Source organism: Haliotis rubra, unplaced genomic scaffold (assembly GCF_003918875.1).
Source record: "Haliotis rubra isolate DU_JTF1 unplaced genomic scaffold, ASM391887v1 Scf1428, whole genome shotgun sequence".
NCBI classification, from domain to species: Eukaryota; Metazoa; Mollusca; class Gastropoda; order Lepetellida; family Haliotidae; genus Haliotis; species Haliotis rubra.
The window spans coordinates 167,772-179,139 of record NW_025765368.1 but is presented as its reverse complement, the minus strand read 5'-3'; the positions used below and the strand labels follow the sequence as shown (position 1 = coordinate 179,139).

Genomic DNA, 11,368 nt, shown 5'->3' with positions numbered 1-11,368 from the left:
AGCTTGCTGTATGGGACGCATCCTCAACCGCGCCCGCCACACTACAGAGATCGTCGCCGCCATATGGCCCAGTAGACGGAGCCAAGTCCGTGCTGGTGCCTGGGGCTGGGAGAGGAATGAAGATACCATCTCCCGAACTCTGGTGACCCGGTCGGGCGACAAGGAAACGAGATCCTTGTTCGTTTGGAATCGCGCTCCAAGAAAAACCAAGTCCTGGGTGGGTACCAGGTCGGATTTCTTGAGGTTGATGATCCACCCCAGTCGAGTTAGAATGTCTATCACTGTGTGAGTAGCATCTTGACTCGCTGGCTGTGTTAGTGCTCCGAGCAACCAGTCGTCTAGGTAAGGGTAACAACGCCTTCCTTGCGAGCGAGCTAGGGTAGCTGGGACTAACATGAGCTTGGTGAACACCCTTGGGGCAGTCGATATGCCGAAGGGGAGCACCCTGAATTGGTAATACATCCCGTCGTAAGAGAACCGAAGGTACTGCTTGAACGATGGATGTATGGGTACATGCAGATACGCATCCTTTAGGTCGATTGACGTGAGCCAATCGCCGGGCTGAACAGATGAGATCACCGAGCGCAGTGTCTCCATCTTGAAGGATGGTACTTCGAGCATGCGATTCAACCCCTTGAGGTTGAGAATCGGACGGAACCCGCCGTCTTTCTTCGGGACGAGGAAGTACGTGGAATAAAATCCCGCCTGTTCCTCTCCCGGTGGAATGCGCTCGATTGCGGACTTGTCCAGCAGAGCCTGAACTTCGTCGCGCAATATGTCCGCCCTGGCTTGACATGACGGCACCGGAGTGCGACGTATGCCGGTGAAGTCGGGCGGACCTCGCTTCCACAGTGGGAGATGGCCTATGCTGACCGTGGCCAGCACCCAAGCGTTGTTGGTAGCCTTCTCCCATTCCGGCAGGAATAGAGAGAGGCGGCCTCCCACTGGGATATGGGGTAGGAGCGCGTGTGTAGACCCGAGTAGCGGAGCTGACTGGGCGTGACACACGGCTTGAGCGGCAGCCTGATGGGTTAACGGGAGGTCGGGGCAGACCTCCCGCGCCCGCGAAAAGGCTGGGAGCTAGTCGAGGACTGCTCCTTGCCCCTACCCTTGGCGGACCTGTTCCTCCGCCTACCCCTACCAAGCGGCCGAAGCCAGCCGGCAGACTCGGGTGTAGGCTGCACCCCGGCGGAGGAAGGTGGCACGGGAGCGCGGGGGCGAGACACCCGCGGGTGCTCCAACAAGGCCTTAGAGTCCTTGAAGGAGGTAGCTGCAGCGGCAGCCTCCCGTATGACCTGCTGGGCCCCTGGAAAGAGGGTCGCTCCCAGACGGAAAGGGAGGGCCAGCAAGGTCTGCTGTGTTGCTGCCGAGTACCTAGACGTCGACAGCCACAGCCGGCGCATCCCCATGACTGCGCACATCACCGTCGACGCAGCAGACCGCAAAGAGTCGCGCGCGAGGTGAGCCTGCACTTCCGAAAGCTGACGGAGCAGCACGACATGCGGCGACACGTCGCCAGCATGCCCCTCCGCCTCCAGGGCCGACCTCTGAACCGAGGTGAGGTAGGCCTCATGGACCACCACCCGCACCTGCTGCATCGCGTTCCGGTAGACCTCCTCGTAGGTCCGGTACGCGTGCCGCAGGGGGGCGCCCGCGAGGGCAAAAGGTGGAGTTAGGCGCCCTTGCCGAGCAGCCGGAGCTGCTCCGGAGGAAGCCGAGCCTCCCCCCAGGGCGACGGAAGTGAAAACACATTCGTCAACAATTGGTACAACGAACAGGGAATCCTCCCCAAGCTGGTAGCGCCGCACGAGTTCAGGTAAGTCAAACCTTACTCGGGCACCAGACAAGAGGGGATCGACCACGTCCGAGACCAACGATGGCAGAATGCGGAGCTGCGTCTGTGAGGGTTGCCTAGGGGCAAACGCCTCGCCAGGCAAGCGGAACTCAGTCGAGTCCACGCAACCAGCAGGCACCGCGGCCTGGGGTAGGCCCTCGGCAATTCTCTGCCGGACCTCCCGCAAGGCCGAAGCAAAACGGAAGCCGCCGTCATGCTCCTCGACCTCCCCAAGCTCCATTGCCTCGGCGTCCGAGCCCGAGTCAGAGGCTGGGTCTCCTCCGTAAGAGGACCCTAACCCCGACCCGGTGGACTGCCTAACGCTAGGAACCACAGGAAGGGAAGAACAGACAGACTGCTCCACGTCAGCGCCAGCCGGCGTGCGTGGACCCCGGTCCCGAGACGCTGGAGGCAGGCCAGGCAGAACTGGTGCCTCCGCTCTCATGGGGCGGGTGTGCGCAAGGACCGGAATACCAGGAATACTCAACGGCCCTCGCGCGAGCTCCGAGAGGGGGACTGGGAGCACCTCCCTCTCCGGAGCAGCCGAGGCGTCCGGATCCGAAGCCAGAGGCAACGGATCTACAGACGCCTCAAGGCCGAGGGATCGAGCCGAGCCCGGCGATCCCACCCCCGGACTCTCCGCCCCCCGTCCGGGAGTGGGTGAGGAACTCCTGCCGGAGACCTCCAACCGACTCACGAACGAAGGACTTCATCGAGTCCATCTGCTGCTGAAACATAGACTCCATCAGTGACATGTCAAAACCACTCGAAGTGGCAGGAGAGGGGGAAGGGCCACGGGATTTTTTTCCCTTTTTTGACACACGTTTGGACTTAGACGGGGGAACCTGCGTCAGGTCCCCTCCCGCCTCACGCATTTCGCGATAGAACAAGGTGTCGGCAGCCCGCCTCTTCTGGGCCCGGGGGGAAAAGGCCAGACAAATAGGGCAGGAGTCAGCCTCATGGCCTGTCTTCTCCAGACAGGCCACGCAACTGGTATGACTGTCGGCCCGGGGGATACTCCCCTCACAGACCGAACAGCATGAAAAGGCCTGAAACAAACACGCAAACATGTTAGTTAACGGCGGCCAGCAGCATATAAACACGTAGAAAACATTGAAAAACTACGTGAAGGTTACCACGGAAAGTAATAGTTGGTTTTAATACGCAATATTACGACCACATGGCACGCTAAACTTCCCGCCATGGCAGAGCAACACGTGCGTAACCACGGGAAAGTTCGCGTATTTTGTATTAATACAAAGTCACAATTATGAAACAACCAACTGTAAAGCTTTACTGTTCTTGTTTTAGACAAATAAAGACCATACATACAGGTGGTGTCTCAGACATAGTCTCTTTAACAGCGCCGTACGGCTCATGAATGGGTTACTCAAAACACGTCTGTTCACGGCCGTGACAGCAGAAGGAATGATGATACGGGTCTAGGAGCCTACCCAGTTGGTGCGCATGCGCTAAGGGAGGTAACTCCGTGAGGTAGGGTCCGTATAATAAATAAAAGAGTTTATTTATTGTACAATCTTTTATTCAAAAACATTGATACAACTGTCACAGGACATTTTTCAGCCGGAAAATGCATAATATGTACCCCAAGGACGATCTCTGAAAAAGAATATCATATTTTGAAATATATCCTTGAAATTAATTATTAAGAAGATTGAAAAAAAGAATTATATATTTTGATATTTTAATGATACTAAATTTACTTAAGAAATAAAATGTTTGGATGAAATTTGTTATGAAATACACATTCATTTGATGTGTAAATGAAGTTGAAGTTGGTGCCTTTGGATAACCCAGAAATTTGAAAAAAATGAATCTTTTAATGATGCTTTGCAATGTTCCTATTTACAAATACAAGAAGTCCTTATCAAAATAAAGTGTACATTCATAACATATGTTATTTAGTGTATTTTCCATTGTTAAATTTATTAAAAGATTATATTTTTATCCAAAAATGGTTATTTATTTCTTTTCATGCCGACATCTACAAGGAAAACAAAATGAACTGTTGTAAAATCTTACCATATATGTTAGTTGAAAGTGCTTTCTATCAAGCGTTTCCTTTGTCTGGTGTCCGTCTCTAAGTGGACCGTCATATGACTGGTCCTTGCCATCTTCTGCAGGTAGGGCTGGCATGGGAGGAAGGCGATGGTTGATACACAGGTTGTGTTGCTGGCACACAGCATACACGAGCCGATGACACTTTGTCTGGCTTTGAAAGGCAGGTAGCCCGTTGACTTGTGTAGGCATCTAATTATTAAAGAGAACCTACTACATTTATGTTGAAGCTATATCAATTTATCGATACCTCAGTTATTGGAAGTTCAATTTATAGGTTTTTGGCGATATATTTGTAAAAGATAGTCTCCCTTTACTCTATCAGACCCAATAAATATATGGATAATTTTTCCAATATTATCTTACTTTAATTTAAACTTCATTTTTCAAAATGGTTTAATTCTTTTAAGTAAATGACAGTTTTATGCCTTCAGCTCTTTGAGATAAATGAAATTTTAATCTGCAGTGTTAAATAATCTTGGAGATTATATATTTCTTTAATTATTTACTTTCTTTATTCTGGAAATATTATTTTCATTATGATAATCGAACTAACCTGAAACCGAGACTTCATTAGGCCAAAAGCTCTTTCCCACTGTGATTCCTTATTTTACAGCGATCGGTTAAATCTTCTCCTCTCCACTGTGTCTGAGGTTGCCTCAGGGGTGACCATCCATGGTCTGCAGGCATATCTGAAAAGATTTTGTAGATATACACGCAAATGATTTATAAGAGAAATATGAAGACAATGTTAGTATATACAACACAAAATTATACTGGATGTATTCTTTACCTTAGTAAAAATGGAATTATCAAGTACATTATATTTTATTTATGAAACTTCACCCATTTTAAGCTATGTTATTCCAAAATGATAATCAAATTTTACCCCTGAATCTCCAAGCAACCATCCATTTCTACCCTCCAGACTCTTCAAGTGGTTTCCAATTGTATTATTATTAAAGATGTAGCTATCATGCGTTGCGCCTGGCCATCTGCATACAACATTGGTGAACCTGTAATAACACAACATACATTTCTACCAACATACGAAGAAGAGAAAATCTTGCTGCCGCAGTACAAAAACTTGATGTGATGCTATGTAACAGGCGTGGTTTGCTCTGTCTTGTGGAAACTACATGTTCAATGTGTGATTATACTTTGCGTTGTGTTTTTCCCTTTCAACTGGCATGTTTACCACAAGAGGGTATGCTCCAGGTATAAATCCGTAAATCCGTGAGCAGAATTCTCCTCCACGCTGTTTCCCAGTTACGAGATGCAGCCTTGCGATTCAGGACATAAGACAAAATTTATATCACCATTTTATTTTCCCCAAAAACACAAACTCCAAACATAACAAAATATAGTTCTGGGAAGTTTCAACAAAAAATCTACATTAAATTAACAAACACGATCCCCACCTAATCCCGACCTAAGATAAATCTAGCATACTACAGCTGTCTTTAACAGCGGTAGTTAGTTTATAAACCACCCGTCCTTCCCACTTCCTAACCATTACCCTGTATATCTATATAAATATATCCCTAAAACTAAATACCTTTATTCCCCCCACCCACCTATACCTATGCCTACCCTCCTAAGTGCTTCGCCGTGAGAGGGGTCAACTGTTTCGTCTCGAAACAAGGACTGGTCCGTCACGGAGCAAATTCTACTTTATCGCAAAGCAACTGGGAAGCTGTTTCTGTCTCGAAACAAGGGCTCACCTATCCTCGGGTGTTCCAACTCAGACAATAAAACACCTGTCGCGCGGCTCCTTATATACGCAATAGCGGGCCTATCCCACTAAGCGAGGAGCACACCCTACCCTTTGAATGGAACCTTCCAGTGCGTGCAACCAATCGCTGTGCCGAAATGGCAAGCTAAACTAAACAACCTGCGACAGCCGTAACCCGCATGTCCCCGCAAACACCGGTAAGAAAAAATCCGTTTCATATCCCCAAAATGTATGATTTATACCCCCAGCTAAATTACTAATGCCAGCCCAACCCTTCCTAATATCCATAGCAACTATTAAACTTATCCCCGTTACATTAATGCTAAAAATATATATTTCCAGGATATATGCAATAAGTACCATAGTTTAAATTTCCTTTCCAATATATAATTTATAATCCATACATGTAAGGAATAGTACACCTCTATCTCGAATTGTGTACTAATTTCTTTATGTAAACAATAATGCATGAACATGTCATTTACATCCTTTGCACTTAGTCAAATTCGTAGTGACCGATCCAGTCTGTCAATCAAAACTGGCGCATGCGTCAATTTTGGCCAATCAGCAGACCGGGCGCGCTGTGTGGATTGTCAGACTTATTTCCGGGTCAAACGATGCCTCCGAAGCGATGTGCTTCGAATTATGCCATTTACACTCGCTATATCTATTACATATTGCTGCGATTTGATGTGTACCTTTACCAAAACCATTATGGTCAAGAAAAAAAAGGAATTGAGGCGGATCAAGGAGCGATAGGCCTAACGATCAGTTAAATGTCGTCTGCACCAATCGTTCACGAAACCTTCGTCTGCCTGCAGATGAAATTTTGCACGAATTTCCACACTTTTGCACATGTGCAAAATCATTACCAATTGATGACAACAAATAGCAGTTTAAGACTTTGCAAGGGTTATAAACACGGACAATTCTTGTAACTACAAAATAGTTTTTTGCTTAACGTTTTAGTCCCTACTGTGCATTGTACTGGTACGCCATAAAGCTCAAATGAGACGGGCGAGAAAGCCGTGACACAATGTAAACAAATCTGATGAGCGATCTGATTTCGGTTCTGGGGTCGACCGAAAGAGGAAAACTTGTTACATTAAAGAACAATGTGGCGGATACTGTTCCCTTCTGCTCTTAGATATTCTTAAATTTGTCACACATTTTAGGATGTTTTAAGCATCTAAAGCACAATCTGAAGGCCTACTGCACAGTATCTTGTTAAAGGACTTTTAAAAGGTTAAACACTAAGCATTTTGTTACATAATGCCATTCAAACATGAATATATACCACATCTGCACCATCCATTTACGAAAAAAAATCGTCGTAAAATTATAAATATTCACCAAAACTAAAACCACTTTAGCCCCGCCCACTCGTATGCATATTTTATTTTTAGCGGTCTGCCGTCTGTGGGTGTGACGTCATACCGAGAGTCCGCTCAGTCAGCCTGGTTCCCTGGGTCCGTTGCGCCTGCGCTACGCTCCGACACTGACCCCAGCCTGGTTCCGTTGCGCCTGCGCTACGCTCCGACACTGACCCAGGCAACCACCACCGCATGGAGGCCGGGACACAAGGAAAAACCAACATGGCGGACAAGGTAAGTTAACATGGGGAAACGCTAGAACGGGTGGTTAGAATTTTTTCATAGCATTTTCATTACTACAGTTGCGAAGTATGAGTTTCGAGAAGAAAGTCCATATATTTTTTGGGTGGAGGAAAGCAGTATTTAAGCTGATTCGAGACACGAAAATCGTCGTCACACCCACAAAATGTAAACAATGACACGCACCCCTTTTCAACAGCAATATTTGCGTTAATATTTCGTGTCAGCTCGCTTTGGACACAAAAATCCTGTTCATAAGACATCGAAGAGAACGACCACAGCCATAAAACATCGATAGAATCTTTAGTTTAGAAAATTTCAGCACGCTCATGTCGCCGTTTTTGCCACGTTTTCCCTTTGTTGTATGCTGGGTTCAGCATAAACACTGACCATAGGAACTTGCACTTGATATGTTTATAAGTATAACCTATATATATAAGATATAAGAAAGGTGTGTCCAGTAAATCGAAACAAAATGGCGGCCCAGCTCGGCTCGGGTGGGTTTCGGTCTGACAAACGCTTCCATCGCTTTGACGGTTGAATAAACTGCACAATTTATGCTCAGTTGACCTCTGTAAAGTACCTTGCGTATCACTAACCTGGTGATTTTATTCTCATTTAAAGCTTTCAATAATGTTGCCGTCCATTCTCGCACGAAGTCAGGACATATGCCCGGAAGTAAACAAATCTCAGGCTACAGACCCGCACCGAATAGTAGAGCGAGTCTCTGATTGACAGCGTCTTCTATTATTCCCACCTCTTTTAACGTGCAACTATATTATCCAATCAGAGACTCGCCTCTACTATTCGGTGCGGGTCTGTAGCCTGAGATTTTGTTTCGATTTACTGACAAACCTTTCTTATATCTTATATATATAGGTTATACTTATAAAACATATCAGAGTCAAGTGCCTATGACACTGACCGCCCATTATAATAAATTAAGAAACACACTCGCTACTCGTCAAATAATGATGTATAACGTTATTGGAGTGTCAGTGAAACGCCTAAGACCTCAGGAAATTATTCATAGGATATATGTATAGATATAATATATAATGAAATATATATTTTCATTAATTGTCTTATTACATGGTTAACTCTTTTATCATAAATAGGTGTAAAAAATTTGGACGGTATAATTAATTAAAGTGTAGTCTTGTTGAACGCTGACAGTGCTTGTAAAAAATATTTGGGTTAAATTCAATGCTAACAATTTTAAAGGACATATTGAAATGGTTGAAGTAATTTGCTACAAATATATACATCATTTGTTTATACTTTCTTTATCACAGGATGATGCAATAGCCTTTGCCCTCATGAAGTATAAATCCATAATCAAGGTACAGCAATCAATCAACTGAGGATTCTTCAACGTGAGGTCATAGAGAAGGTTCTTACAAAACCACACCATTGCGATGTTACCCACAGGATATGGAAAATCACTCTGCTATGAAATTCACCCAGATGTCATTGAATACCTGCTAGAGAAACTCTGCATTTGTCATTGTTCCTCTGAATGTTATTCTGTCTCAAATCAAAAGGAGAAATGGGAAGAAGGGCAACATGTTTAAACAAGGAGCATGATAGGGAACTAACTGCAAAGAGTGCAGAGCAGACACGTTGGACTGAAGGGCAATACCAGTTTGTGTTTGCACACCCCTGAGCAAATAATTGGCAAATGATACTGTCAGAGAAATATTATTGCTACATAATTATTTCCAAGAGGAGGCCACAAACATTTGTTGTTGTAGACGAGGAACATTGTGTCTTGGAATGGGGTCAGGATTTCAGGCCTGTTTTTGCCAAACTTGGCACACTTCGTGCCTTACTTCCAAATGCCAAGGTTCTAGCTCTAAGTGCAACCCTCTCTCTTGAGGGACAGAATGAGGTGGCCAAAAAACTAGGGATGACGAACTATGAATCCGTATCCATGGCTTCAGCAAGAGACAACATCTCACTAATCATGTAAAGGCCAACAGAATCAACAGTACAACATGACATAGAATGTGTCATTGAGCCACTGTTGATAGAACTCCTTGTAAATGGTCAGATGTTTCCACTTAAGCATTGTGTACTTCAGTGGCAGTCAGGATTGGGTGGGACGGTCATATGAGCTGGCAGAGAGAATGCTGGGAGATAAAATGTACAGTGGAGGATTAGAACTGAAGCACACCAGAGTTGTTCAGTTCCATGCCCCAATGGAGAAAACAGGGGATAAGGTATGTTGAGAAATTTAATTTCAGTCCACTGACAATAGTATTTGCAACCATCGCTCTTGGTATGGGAGCTGACTTACGACATGTCCGGAGGGTGATTAACATTGGTCCACCAAAGAAAGTATGATGACACACAAAAGCGTTGATCAAAGTGTTGTGTACAAATTTCATGGTGCACTTTACAGTGCATTTTCACATTGTTAACATAAGTGCTCTGGAGAAATAATAAACATACTCTACATAAGATTGAAAATGAGTTTAATATTGTGCATGGCATCCTCACATAATTTGTTTTATTGTTATGCATGTTCAATAAAAGTATATTTCTAAAATACATTTCCAGATTATGTACAGCAGATTGGGCGTGCTGGGAGATCCGGACAACAGTCAGAGGCCATACTGTTCTACAACAACTCAGACATTGGTCGGCCTCATGTTTCTCAGACCATGAAAGAAATATGCAAGAATACATCTGTTTGCAGACGACAGCAAGTCAATGAAGCATTTAGTTTCAGTAATGAAAAAAATATATCTGCAGAAGTATGTTGTGATACCAGTTTTCCTTCTCCAGAGATACCAAAAAGCTTATTATTGAACACGCTAACTGACTACATAGTAAAGGATGGAACACAGTATCTAAGAGAAAAGCTTCCAACATCTGCAATCCAACAAATAATCAGTGCTCCAGATGTCTCTCAACAAACATGTCCTTTGCTGAAGAATTTCAACTTTGATATGGACATAGCTGAATCACTGGACAATATCATCAAGCAAGTGAAAAGAATATCCACGCCCTGAGGTAATCACAATTGTTTTAAACAAGAAACCATAACAGCTTTGCTCTATCCATGCCTGAAATGCACTGGATGATAAATGTTTTCAAATATCAAGTTCAACATTCAAATCACACCTTCAGTAAATGTTTGTTTCCTCAGTTATATATCTACATAAGGATCTCAACATTTAAAGTCAATGTTCAGGGTACTGCACATATTTACTTTCCAATCTCATGGCTGTAGTTAAGTTGAATTTCTCTGATCCATGTCATGAGTTTTGCCTTTTCATGTTGCAGACAGGGCTCTTCGACAACCTTGATACAGATTGGATTTGGCGTCCAGGGTGACACTGAAATGGTTTGATCCTGCGAAGATTCTTTGTCAAAAGTTCTTCATCCTAAACAGATGAAGGAATTTTGTGCTTCTGTGCTCTGATTACGACACCAGTTTGTTCATCAAAATTTCAGAAATTGTGGAAATGCCAGCAAATGAAGCAGTTCTCTTTATCAGTGTTTTCTCAGTTTTGTTAGAGTGAACAGCTTTGATGTGACTCTTTGTCTGCTTCACTATGTGTTCCATCAGCATATCAGCTGATTTGTGTGTTCACAAAGAGCCCATAGAAAGCCTCATGAGCTCTCTGTTTGCTCAGTGTAGCCATTTGATGAAACAGAAATCTGAGTATTTCCAGTGCATATTTGCTCTGATTGTTCTGGACCTTTAACATGATCATTGTGTATTTTAATATCCTCATCATGCGGTTCCTGTCTGGACATTTGATGGCATCTGAGAGGTTCTTGAAGAGAAGGCCAATCTCAAGAACATTCCTGGCATAGGACTGATAATCATCTCGGAAACCCTGTGGAGACTTGCTCTGTGTTGCAGAAGAAGCCGGTATAAGCAGAATATGACTTGTTCCATCTGGCATCATCACAGTCACCTGCTGAATTTGTGTGGAGTCGGTAGTTTGAACAAGACTCTCCTCAATGTGTTGTTTAGCGTCCTGCAAAATCATAGTGTCGACCATATTGCCAACTGACCCCTTAACCCAGGCAGCTTTTTCTGCATCGGACATCAAACTCAGTTCACCATCAAGATGCTTTGTTGGTTTATCT

The 11,368-nt window shown here is 44.5% G+C and overlaps 1 protein-coding gene across 1 annotated transcript; it reads left to right on the top strand.

The window, feature by feature from the left end:
• The first annotated feature begins 8,942 nt into the window (after nucleotides 1-8,942).
• Nucleotides 8,943-10,603, top strand: LOC124269190 (ATP-dependent DNA helicase RecQ-like). Its single transcript, XM_046704201.1, has 4 exons — nucleotides 8,943-9,229; nucleotides 9,345-9,487; nucleotides 9,824-10,020; nucleotides 10,553-10,603. Exons 1-4 carry the CDS (start codon nucleotides 8,943-8,945, stop codon nucleotides 10,601-10,603), a joined length of 678 nt encoding a protein of 225 aa, XP_046560157.1.
• Nucleotides 10,604-11,368: the final 765 nt, after the last annotated feature.

Excerpts from the sequence above, each read along its gene's own strand:
- LOC124269190 (XM_046704201.1), top strand. The coding sequence starts at position 8,943 with ATGATACTGTCAGAGAAATATTATTGCTACATAATTATTTCCAAGAGG. Across the intron at positions 9,230-9,344 it reads GACAACATCTCACTAATCAT|TGGCAGTCAGGATTGGGTGG; the intron begins GTAAAGGCCAAC and ends TGTGTACTTCAG. Across the intron at positions 9,488-9,823 it reads GAAAACAGGGGATAAGGTAT|ATTATGTACAGCAGATTGGG; the intron begins GTTGAGAAATTT and ends ATACATTTCCAG.